A 12,996-nucleotide genomic window follows, 5' to 3' on the forward strand; every position below is an offset into this window, starting at 1 on the left:
TATATATGGAGCATTCCACGCCAAGTATTTCCACCTCGAAAACTTGTGTCAGATTTTGATGAAACTTTGTGAAATTGTTGTAATATTAGGAGACATTCATATTGCAAAAGGGAGGCGGAAATATAGGTTTGCGGTTATACAGGGGCTCCTTTTTTATTTAGAACAAAATTTCACTATTTATTTTGCTATTCAGAGTGTTTCATAAATTATCCGAAGTTTTTTAACCAGATATGCACTTCTTTTTCTTAAAAAAATTCTAATAAAAGTCCAACAAAAAATATTTTGACTATATTCGTCAATTATTTGAGAATTTTGTGTTTTAATCAATATTTAATCTGTTTTTATCTAATTTAATATTTTAATATTTTCAATTATTGTAACCTAAACAATTTTTGACTGATTTTTTGTTGTTTCAACCGAAGCATTCCGTACGGAAGTACAAAATATCGGTGAATTGTGTGAACGGATCACAACGGCTGCCTATAATTTACGTCTCCCGGAATAGCAGCAAGGAGGAACGTTGAAACTGGTGGATAAGACGAGCTTAAGTTTGCTTGCAGGTCATTGGAGAAAACTTTGAACAGCTGTCTTGAGTGAAGGAAAGTTTTATTTGTAAAAAAACAAAAATTGAAAAGCTCAAAACTATAATATAGAAATTCAACAATTGTAAGTTCATAAAAAAAATTAAACTTAAAAAAACGTGTTATTTGGATAATTTTTGACAGACTACAGAAATAAACGACATGTTTAAAAAGGAGTAATATTTTTTGTCGTTAAAAAAGTTTCAAAAATAGCACGAAGACCTAATTACAATGTATTGTAATATAACACATTTCAGCGAAATGAATGTAGTTTCATTTAATACATATTTATCTTCAGTAGAAACATATGTTCCTGTACTTGTGATCATTTTTTAATAAAATCTAACTAATCTGTTCAATAATTTGCGCCAAAATACCTTATTTCATAGTTCATTCTTTTTCAACAGGAGAAATACGATTTAAGTTTAAAAGAGATACGAATTTGATTAACTTATTTGGTTATTGATAATTTGTTTATCTAAGAACACATATAACATTTTTGAACTAATTTGTAAATTTTAAATGTTTATGACTCTCTAGTGGCTGAAGTAGAAAAGCTATAAAATAGTTATTCTTTTGATAGTAAATAAACATGTGTGTTATAAAATTTTATATCTTTCAACGTTTAACGTGTTCCAACACTTTATTTTACAGTGAAAAGTTTATAATAACAAATTTGGTAAATGTAGTGAAGATAAAGAATTAAATATATTAAATGTATCTTCAAGTGAAAATTAAAAAAGAAATTTCAAAATATACATTTTTTTACGTTTAGTGTGTAAAGTGAAATAATTATTACATAAAGGTATAGAGAACAGATACATTAATAAAATTGTTTTTTAATTTCTGGTTTGTTTCAGTAAAAACGTACAAATTGACATTGAATCTTAAAATCAATGTTTTAAGATTCCAAAAATTGCAACTTCATGACAACTTTTAACGAAAGTAATATTAATAATAGAAATCTGAACACATTTTTTTTCAGTTTTTATTTATAAAATAATTACATATTGTGTTAAGGCAGGTTAAAATAAGTTGCAATTAAATATATTTTATACATTTATTATCATTGTTGTAATAAAGCAGCCTGATCCGTTTGTAGATTAATACTGTGGTTATATGAATCTCACTTGTTGAGTCAAACTAATGTTATACAATATTTAACCGGTTTTTACCACGTAAAATAAAAAGTTGCAAATTTGTCTAATAGCAAATTTTAAACGATGAGCATTAAATTATTTTCCAAGATTTCAAAAATAACAGCCCTGTGGCAAATTTTAATGGAAAAAATTAAAAATTGAACTATTGACTTAAAATTTGTAAATTTCATGGAGTGGTCATATTAGCTTCTTAGTACTTAAAGTAGATTTACTGCCACTTGTCCCGATTTTTTCCAAGCAAATTTTTTCCAAAAAATTTAAAATAGACGTAGAAAGTATTAATTAGTTTTAAGATTCCAGAAATTTCAGTCATAGCAAGTTTTAAGGGAAAAATAAAAATTCGGAAGCCATTGACTTTTTTGATAGTTTTAATTATATTTTAGAATAAATTGAACATTTATTATGCTAAGTCGGGTTTAGACAGAAAGTCTATAATTAATGAACTAATTACAATTAAATGTTTTTTTCTACTTCATTAACTTTATTGAAAAGAGACTTTAACAGAGATGTGTGAATTCTCAATTCTTTCTTTTTAGTTCATTAAATTATTGTCATTTCAGTTAGTTAGGACCAAACTTGATACAACTTCTATAAATAGGTTCACAAAATATACTTACTATATATTTTTATAAATTTGGTAAAAATGAAGATATGAATATGACTAAATTTGGCGATATATAATATATTTGCCCGTATATAAGAAGATATATATCATTAGATATTATTGAATAAATTTAAAATTATTCATAATTATATTAGTCTCGAACGGTTGAAATAAAAATATTATAAAATATTTGTAAAATACGTAAGATTTTTTCTTTTGACATTAAACTGTTTTTTGCTAAATCAGACTGATGTGTTTAATAAAAGTTGTCACATCAGTTTAAAATATTTTTCACGTTATTTTCATGGCCACTTTTACTAACAATAATTTTTAATCCTATTCTATTACTGGTTTCTGAGACATGGACTGGTATGTCATACTACAAGGTTTAAATAAATCTAAAATTAATTAATCAATTTTTAATTACATGTTTTTTGGTCTTTGTTAACACTGTTGTAATAAAGTAAATTTATAAACCTTATAAAAAATTTTAATAGTCTCTCTAGTTGCTAAATTAAAAATCATAAATATATATATATATATAAAAATCATAAATATAAATATATATATATATATATATATATATATATATATATATATATATATATATATATATATATATATTAATATAACATATTTATAAATCCTAGATGGACCCTTCTTTTGATTCCAAAATCAAATTGGTTTTATAAAGTTGTATCCCTTTCAATGTATAACGCATTACTACTACCATATTAAGAATTCGAAAATTAATAAATTTATAATAAAAATTTTGATAGTTTTAGTTCGATTTAAATAGAAAATATGACATTTATTAAGATGGGTTAAAAAAATTAATTTACTAATTACAATTAAACTTTCTTGTTCATTAACATTGTTGCAATAAAACAGACCGATGCGTTTAATAAAGCCGTCAAAAAAACAAATTGAAATACAAAAACCATCGACTTAATCAGCAAATGTGAATAATAAATGAAAATTTCTGCGGAAGCGGCACAAATGAACTGTCAAAAGTTCTGACGACTCCGTTCTGTTTCGTATTCCACCCCCATTTATATTAAATTGTTTTTTGTTCGTCGTTTTTCATTTTCCGCATTTTTTTTTTTTCAACACACATAATACGTCAATTAATTTAAATTTAAATGTGCCACATGTTAATTTTCGCATTGATTTTTTCACTTGTATGTTTTCGCTAAAAATATACAATCAAATAAATTTGAGGGAATTCGTATTTAAACACAGTTTGTTTTTTGTAATTCTAATGGATTTACAATTTTGTTGGAAAATTATGCGCAGCCCCGAGTAAGATTTGCATAACCGTCCGCGAAAATAATGAGCCTCATTAAAACGGACCGTTTTATTATGCCTGGATATGCAAATTGTGTTTGGCGACTTTTTAATGCTATTATTCCATGCTTTTTCCTCTTTTTGTCCGACAAAAAACTAGTCCAAACAGTCAAATACTTAATAAAATAACTCAATTGAAAAATTCCCTTCAAGCCTCGAACTGACAAAACACAAAAATTAAACCTTTTAAAACTTAAACTCCGTCTTACAACGATTGTCCTTATTAAAGCTGCAACTTGAGCGACAAATAAACACAAAGTCGTACAAATTTCTGGACTTTTCCAATAAAAATAAGCCAAACTTCGAGTTTGTTGAGTTTCAAGGGGGTCGGAGGGGCAGAACGACGTAACGACCACTCACTCAAATAAATTCGTCCCGCTTTTATACGTTTTTCTCCCGTGCACTTTGCAGACTCCTAATCGTTTCAGGGAGAGATCGACGTGCCCGTTTGTCCCGGACCACCTTCCCGACCGGAAACTTTCACACTGAATCACCGCCGCTTTTCGCTACGTAGCGGATTCAAAAAACTGCATTCCGACACTGCTTTCAAACGTACAGATAAATTTATATTTGTCTCGGACTGATAAGGTCATTGTTTTTAGATGTCGACTTAAAAACAAGCTGAAATATATGTTTAGTTTCCGCATAAACTTTGTAAACTCATCTTAAAAACAAGATAGTGTAAGTTTTGTGAAACTGCTTTAAATTATGTTGTTTGCGAAAATTAAACTTAAAACATGATAAACGCTAAAATCTAAAATTTATGATGGTCGGCTTTGAATAAAACCATGTTTCCCATAATTTAAATAACCATAAATTTAGATTTAGGTATGACAAATCTGGAAGCTTCAAGTCCTGCTGAACTAATCAGGAGTCATTTCAACTGGAAGGAGGCTATGGGAACAATCGACTTTTGTTAATGATAAGGATAATGCTCATTTACTGTTTTCTTAAGGGTACATCCTTCAAAAGTAATATCGAAGGAACAGTTTTGTCTTCTTTTTCTTACAATACATTACCTCACGAAATTAACGTACCACACCAATAACAATTGATTATCATTAATATTTTCTAAAAACGGTAAAAAATAGGTTTTTGTTTATAACTGTTTTAAAAAATCTATTAAATCATCAAAAATTAAAAATTTACATAATTCGATGTTTATAAAAAAATAAAAATTTGATCTTAATATAAGGTACTTTCATCTCTACTATGAATGACAGAATCACAAACTTCTTTTCGTACTTAAAATCTGGGTTTCAATTTCACTTTGGTCCAAATTATCCCAAATTTCGAGTAGATGTTCCACATACTCTTAAGTTATTCGGACGATCTGGATGATTCCTTAGATGTTTCCCAAGAATGTCCCAGATATGTTGTATTGGGTTAAGGTGTGAATTGCTTCATTAGTAAAAAGTTTGGACTTGTAAGAGAGGTATATGACACGATCTGTTCTTCTGTAATGTCCAAAATGTAAAGTTCAGCAATAAGGTTCCCATTAGTTATCCATATTATTAATTCACCAAGTCGGTATGTGCTACCCAATAAGGTAGTATTTACGAAGTTACATTGAGCATATCTTTCTTTTGGCCGTCAAAACACACAAACGCGTCTATCGTATGGTTTCAGCTAAAATTCAGATTCATTTTTAAACAGATCTTGTTCCCATTCCGCTTCTACCCAAATTATCCCAAATTTCGAGCAGATGTTCCACATACTCTTAACTTATTCGGATGCTCTGGATGATCCCTTAGACGTTTCTCAAGAATGTCCCAGATATGTTTTATTGGGTTAAGGTGTGAATTGCGAGCTAGACAGACAATAGCATTAACCCCAACTTCAGTAAGATAATTACGGACAACATGGGTTGTAATAAGAGAGGTATAAGGCACCTGTTCTTTCGGAATGTCCAAAATGTAACGCTCAGTAATAAGGTTCCCAATATTTATCCACATTAACATGCCACCAAGTCTGTATGTGCTACAAAATAAGGTGGAATTTACGAAGCTATTTTCCCTAAATCGTTGTCGAATATTTTCAATACTTATTCGAACCCATTCTATGTTTCTAACTGAGACTGTAAAGTTCTTGTAGTCACAAACCGTTGACTCAAAAAACGATTTTCAGCAGGAGTTGTGGCAGGACTTCTCTAACCTGGTCTACTAGTATGGTCACCTGTCTCCATATACCGTTGTAACATACGGGAAATGGGTGAATGGGATACACCAAACCTTTCGCTTATTCTGCGGTAAGTCCAACCTTCTTCCACTAAAAGAACCGCTTGTGCACACTCAAAATAATGGAAGAACTTATGTACATACATTTTTACACTGTATACACACAAACTAGCCAATCATTTATATGTCTACCCTTTTACTGTTGTTGTGTACTTGAAGCTAATTGAGTATGATTTAGAAATAATGTGAAGCGTTTACCTTATATTTTTGGCTCCTCCGCGTCCGTACAAGAAAACGTCGCGAGGCGACTTGAATTTCCGATGCTGTACGTCTCCAGAAATGGCACTGAACCTCCTCGAACAAGGGCCATCACCGTACGGTTCTCCATCTAGATGCAGATCCACAAACTCGTACATCGCTTTAAACTGAACTGGTCTGAAACAAAAATCATCTTTACCCTCGGGAAAAATTTATTAATAGGCAATTACTCAGATCCCATTTAATTTTAGAATTATTATGGAAAATAAAAATAAGTTTTGTGTTTAGTTTCAATTTGAAATTATCTGGTTAATCGTTATAATCGGAAATTGGCGGGACAATGCTGCCATAAAATAATTATTAATTACCTGCGCTCAAACTGAATGCGAGGCAGAACGCAAACGCCATTGTGTATGGACGTGCATTACGACGAACCCTGCGTCACACTAAATTAGGGTAATTACCTCATTTTCGGAAGGTGAATGCCCTTTACATGAACGATAATTTTAAAACAATTAAAATAATTTATATTCACAGGGATAAAACAAGATTCTATTCGGTTGCGTTTTCATTGGAATTTCATCGGATTTAAGATTTGAATCCGTGAAAGGTATTCAAACTTTCGGTGATTTTTCCAACCCCCGATATTAATGGCACAAAATCTCGTCGAGGAGAGATCATCCCCGGAATCCGGAAAAATGTTTACGTTCGCGTGGCAGAATCCGTGTTCAAATATTGAAAAAGGGAGGAAAAAATGTGAGGGAACTAATAAGCTGAAATGCTCGCGAGATTCAGCGATGTGTTCCTTTTCTTTTTACATTTTACGTTTGTGTACTTTGCCGATCCACACTCCCTCCATTTGTTTCTTTGACGTTCGATTATTTTAATAACGGGAAAAATCAATCTGACCTGAGAGCAGTGCTGTCGGCAAGCTTGAGTTCCAGCGTGAGGCTGTCGCCGGTGGTCAGGAAACTCTCCTTGAGGGTGCAGGGCCGGGGGTGGCGCGTGTCGTTGGCGAGCAGCGAATGGTCGCAGCTGCGGGGCACGTGCTCCCTGCAATAGCGCGCCAGCAGCGTCACGTTCTTCTTGCCGCCGACGCCCGCGCCCACCACGTTCACCGTGCCCGGCGGCGGTGCCGAGAACGCCGACTTCGACGTCTTATCCTTTTTGCCCACTGACATTCCGCTGAAAAAAATAGATATAGCAATGAAAACTTTTCATAAATTTTTAATTTTCCTGATGTGATGTTCCATATTAAAATATTTATCACAAATAATTAAAACATTTCTGTATATTTTAAATAAAAATTTATTTTAACAAGTGGAAAAAATACGGAAATTCGTCTCTAAGTAATTATTACTATTGAATAATGCATTAAACAACCTCAAAAAAACACAAAGAAAGCGATTTTCATTAAAAGTTCCTTTGTTCAAGAAACTGAAAAAAACATTCGTTAAAGCGTCGCCAAAATGAAATCCAATTAAATCTTCCCAATTAGCTTAAACCTTACGCCATTTTTAGTCCGTTTTTAAGGTAGACGGTCAAAAAAACGATGTAATTACGACAAGCGAAAAATCTTAAAAGCATCGCGACGGAGTAATGAAATCGAGCACCCATTAAGTATTTCTAATGTCCAAAATGTAACGCTCAGTAATAAGGTTCCCAATATTTATCCACATTAACATGCCACCAAGTCTGTATGTGCTACAAAATAAGGTGGAATTTACGAAGCTATTTTCCCTAAATCGTTGTCGAATATTTTCAATACTTATTCGAACCCATTCTATGTTTTCTAACTGAGACTGTAAAGTTCTTGTAGTCACAAACCGTTGACTCAAAAAACGATTTTCAGCAGGAGTTGTGGCAGGACTTCTCTAACCTGGTCTACTAGTATTACGACAAGCGAAAAATCTTAAAAGCATCGCGACGGAGTAATGAAATCGAGCACCCATTAAGTATTTCTAATAGTATAAAATAACTAAAAAATATCAAATAAATTATTTATGTTATGTTACTTGTCAAGATGAGCAAGTAAGTCAATAAAATTATATAAAACTCACCAGTAAAAGTCGTTACAGTTGGTAGGAGCCCAAAGTTGTCCGTCCCAAACGTTCAAATAACTCCTGCAAATCTCCCCCGTCTTTTGAGGATCCCACGCAGGGGTGAGAGCAGATTGAAACTTCACCACCGACAACCATACTCTATATCTGTCAGAAACAATCAAGTTAAAATATAACTGGACCACCGAAAAAGAGAAAAGTAACCTGGGTGGAGGAAGGATCATGCCGACGTGCCTCCAGTCCGGATACCTCGGCGCCAAAGGTCGAAACGGAACGGGAGAAGGCGAAACTCCGGTGTCCAACCCTTGAAGATGATAAAGGCATGTGGTGTTGGCGGGCAACGAATGAAGGGGGCTTTCCAAAATACCGCGATTCGTTCCCCTCACCCAAAACTCGCACTGGCGTTTCTGTTTCACATACGTGGGCGACTGTTGGTCCACGAACTTCACCTATGCAACAATAATGATGGTGATGGAAGGAAAGTTTGAAAATAAGATTAATTCTAAAGTGCACGCTCGTAAAATGAACGAGAAAAAACGTTGAAAAAATGGCACTTGAGTGGCGAAAAATGCGGAGATGGAATCGTAAACATCGAATTATCCGGGCATTAACAGATGCTGTGCGGGGCGAGATTGACTCGAATAAAACGAAATAAAATTTCGGGGCGCATTAAAGTTTCAAGGCTCTCTTTTCCGCCATCTACGTTTAATCCTTCTTCCATCGTTTAATGGATATCGAAATTGAAATGGAAAGACCACTAAATGCGTTTTAAAATCCAACAATTTTTAAATTACGTTCTATTTACAACATGCATTTTACAAAATTTGAAGTGTCACCATATTTGTAAATTTTGTTGAATAGAAATAAACTTATTCAAAACATTTTTTTACCTCCACTTCCAGTTGAAATCCGTGCAAACTTTGCACAGGAGTTGGATGTAAAAACGTTCCATACGGAGACGTGGAAAACTCAACCAGTAATTCGTGACCGCTGCTCACGGCTTCCGGAACTGGTTCTCCGCCCCCGCAGAACTTCAGAATTACAGGATCTCTTGTTGTATAACCGTCGTAAACTGTCACGTAGTCTTGAACGTCGTCGCAATCGTTCCATACCTTCCAAGGAAGAACAGAAGACGTGAACAACAGAGACTTTTTATTCTCACAACAATACCTTTAGTTCCCGCGTACTGGCAGTACCGTAAAGGGCAGACTGACTCCTGATCGAAATCAGTTGGCCCTTCGGTTGACGTACCGTTATCAACGCATGTTTTCCTGCAAAAATAAAATCAATACATACAATACGACTCTCGTGAAGATATTAAACATTTAAAGTACCTGGAGGTATTTCGTGCTGCCTAACGGCATAATAACAAGTAAGATTTCTGGGATAAACGCCTGGATAATTGGGCGATTGCAATCGACAGTGTTTGCGGTCGCAATCGCTGAATATCCTCGAACAGTATGTTCCTGCAATCAGCTCGCCCAGATAGTATTCGGGTTCGGGCGTCGGACTGGGCGCCGTCGGTCCGTAAAATTGTTGTGTAGACGGCGCCGTCTCGTTAACCGGAAGTGACGGCGTCATAGCAGGGGGCGGCAACGTTCCTGATAACAACAAAAAATGTATTTTTTTAAAGGTTTCGCCAATCATAATAATTATAGTGGGTGCTAGAAAATAAGCTGATTAAAAATATCTTAAATCATTCTAAAATTATAAAGGGGTTGTTAAAGAAATACGCCTCAAAACATGTTTGTTCAAATTTGATTTATGAATGCGAGACATGAAAAGTCGAGACGGTTCCGGAAAACACGGTCTGGATTAAAATAAAAAACGGGCCAGGCTTAAAATAAACGACCTTAAGGACAAATGTATGGTCGATTTGAGTGTTTTATGGATTACGTTTCTCTACGCGTATCCTTCGCATTTAAAATTTACAAGCTCGATTTTTTCACCTGGTCCATTCCATTTCAAATCGACCATTTAATTCATGTTTTGATTTTACATTTTAATTAAACACATATGTTATTCAGTGAATAATTTTATTCGAACTTTATTTTCCAAAAATGTATTGTTTATTTATTTAAAAAAATATTCTTCATTAATTAGACAGTTTGTAGACGTTTGAATAACGAAAAAGTAAGTTTTTTAGAGTAAAATGTGCTTTCTATTAATTAAATTGATTGACTAATATAGAAAAACCTCGTGCAACGTACAGAAAATGATTAACTCTGAAAGAATTAAATTTATATGAAAGGAATATTACTACAAAGTTTCAAGAATTTAATAAAAATTTCTTTTTTAATACTAAATTTTATAACTCGTATATAAATAAATATTATAAAATGCCCAATATATATTTTTGTAGGAAATTAACAGCTCTACAAAAAAGGTCTCCTGTGGTTAATCGATTACTCTAACCATTTAGAAGATACTCGCATTCGATTCCCATGTCGTACTGATTTTAATAACATAGTGGTAAGATTAATTCCGGCATTGTCAATTTCACTTTTCCCATGTATAATAGTAGTGAAGGTGATTTACTTATATTCGCAACTATTATTTAAAATTATGTGAGGTTATCAGAAGTCTAGAGGGAAAGAATTATTTCTCTGTTAGAACAGAGGGAAATTGTATAATACGTAGCGGTAACACACAGCGTAGTTTAAAAAATCTATTCAAGTTTTCTGGTGTGGGGAACCCTAAAATTAAATCGAGGAAAAGTCATGGAAGAACCACCTTAATACATATGAATGTAATTACTATATTTGGCTGTGATATATTTAAACTCATTTATGATTCCTTGATGATTATTTTTATTTTTGTACCATTTTGTAAGACTTGTATCGTTTGGAGGGAGCCCGATTATACAAGGTGGTTGAATTTTTGTTGGTTGTTTAAAATTTTTGTTAATTGATCTGTATAAAATTTATTTTAACGATTTTGTCTATAGTTTTGTAGTAAAATTGATTTGAATAAACAGATTTTTATTTTAAAAATACTTTTTTTCCAATGAAAACCCGTTTTTTGTAATTACTAGGTGATTCCATATAAGTTTGGTTATGTGTATATACAGGGGTGGAAAAAAGTATGGAATATTTATTTACATGTTTTTTGAAACATGTTATTGTTACTTAATGTTTTCCCAAATCTGTTGCAAATCTGAACAAATATAATTTTCTGCAAGATCTGTCCATTAATTACAATGATCATTATATTCATAGGTTTTTACTTCTTTTTTAATAAAAAATCAATTTGGTCAGGAAAAATTTATGGAATATTTTGTTAATAGTAATAAAAACTTTACAATAACTCAAATATTTCTATACTTTGTGGCGTAACCTTTGGCTTCTATCACTGCTTGGCATTTTTAAGCTTATAGTCTACCAGTCTCTCAAATGTGTCAACAGAAATTTGTTGCCACATTAATGAAGTTGTTTGCTTTTGATGTTTTTTGTACATATGCGACGGTCTAAAACTAAAGATGATCAATAGGATTTAGATCGGGTGACTGAGCCGCCCATTCAAGCACAGTTAAATTTTTCATTAGAAACCACTCCTTAATAATTTTAGTTATGTTTTTGGGATCATGTCTTATTGAAATAACCACCGTGACATCTCTTCCTCGACACATGGAAACATGGTGTTTCCTAATATGCCTCTCTATTGAAAACGATTCATTTTATTCTCCACTTGAATCAAGGGCCCAACTTTGAATCGAGAAAAGCATCCTCAAACTAAAATTCTTCCACCACCATGTTAAATCGTAGGAATTTCGTACTTAAAATGATATCATTGACTCACTGATTTCACAAATTTTCTACCATCGGACCTAAACAAATTAAATTTTCTGTCGTCACTCCAAACGACAGTGTTTTATTTTTCCTGAGACCATGACAAGTGGGAATTTACAAATGATAGATGAGACGCTCTGTTTTTATTTGATAGCACTAGTTTTTTAACTGCAAGTTAAATTGTGCCGAAATTTCTTCCGTGATTAGTCTTGTTGTTTTGCGAGGATTTTTGATGTATATTTTCAACATCACCTTTAATGCGGAACAAAATCTTTGAAACAGCACTGTGAGTAATATATAAAGTTTTTGTCACGTCATAACTATTCTTTTCCTAAACAGAAAACGATGGGAGGCAATACTAGTATACTAAACGTTAAACACAAACAAGCGAATTTGTTTAACACCATTACAACAAATATGAAAAATCTCAAGAGATAAAAATCCAATTTTTAAAAATATTTCATACTTTCTTCCATCATTGTATATACGATATCGTACATACATACATATATGTGACTGGTTGTTAAAAATTGAATTATTTGCCAAGCTCCCTGATCGACAATTGTCACAGAAATCCAAAAATGTAAAAATATACAAGGTATTCGAATTCAAAAACGGAACCATTTTCGGTGAAACCGAAAGTGACCGAAAAGTGAAAAATATGCGAAAGTTGTATTCTATCCATATCATTTACCTATACCAGATTCGGTTGAAACATAGAATGGCAAATTTTTTCAAAAATGTTTTCCAGATCTCACATTTAGTTTATTCAGTGTTTGAGTAACATCTAAATAATTTTCATTCATGTAGATTGACGACAAAATGGTGAAACGACGAATTGAAATTCCTTATAATTTCAATTGTAAGAGTGCTGCATTTAAAAAGTACTGAAAAATATTGTGATATTACCAAACAGTTTTATTGAACTGAATATTTTAGAAAGGTTTTCAAATCATTAAATAAAAGTGTCCGACGGTACATATTTCGTTTCTATTGAAAGAAAAATGACTGAATTATATCT

The 12,996-nt window shown here is 32.6% G+C and overlaps 1 protein-coding gene across 1 annotated transcript in view; it reads right to left on the minus strand.

The window, feature by feature from the left end:
* The window catches only part of LOC109598128 (uncharacterized), a 38,704-nt gene that overhangs the window by 7,157 nt on the left and 18,551 nt on the right, over positions 1-12,996 (minus strand). Inside the window, exons 5-11 of the mRNA XM_049967927.1 lie at positions 9,522-9,788; positions 9,358-9,458; positions 9,078-9,299; positions 8,392-8,636; positions 8,188-8,334; positions 7,037-7,312; positions 6,128-6,304 (exon numbers count right to left, since the gene is read on the minus strand). Coding sequence (XP_049823884.1) covers positions 6,128-6,304; positions 7,037-7,312; positions 8,188-8,334; positions 8,392-8,636; positions 9,078-9,299; positions 9,358-9,458; positions 9,522-9,788 — 1,435 coding nt within the window. The remainder of the gene's footprint in view (positions 1-6,127; positions 6,305-7,036; positions 7,313-8,187; positions 8,335-8,391; positions 8,637-9,077; positions 9,300-9,357; positions 9,459-9,521; positions 9,789-12,996) is intronic.

Source organism: Aethina tumida, chromosome 5 (genome assembly GCF_024364675.1).
Source record: "Aethina tumida isolate Nest 87 chromosome 5, icAetTumi1.1, whole genome shotgun sequence".
NCBI lineage: Eukaryota > Metazoa > Arthropoda > Insecta > Coleoptera > Nitidulidae > Aethina > Aethina tumida.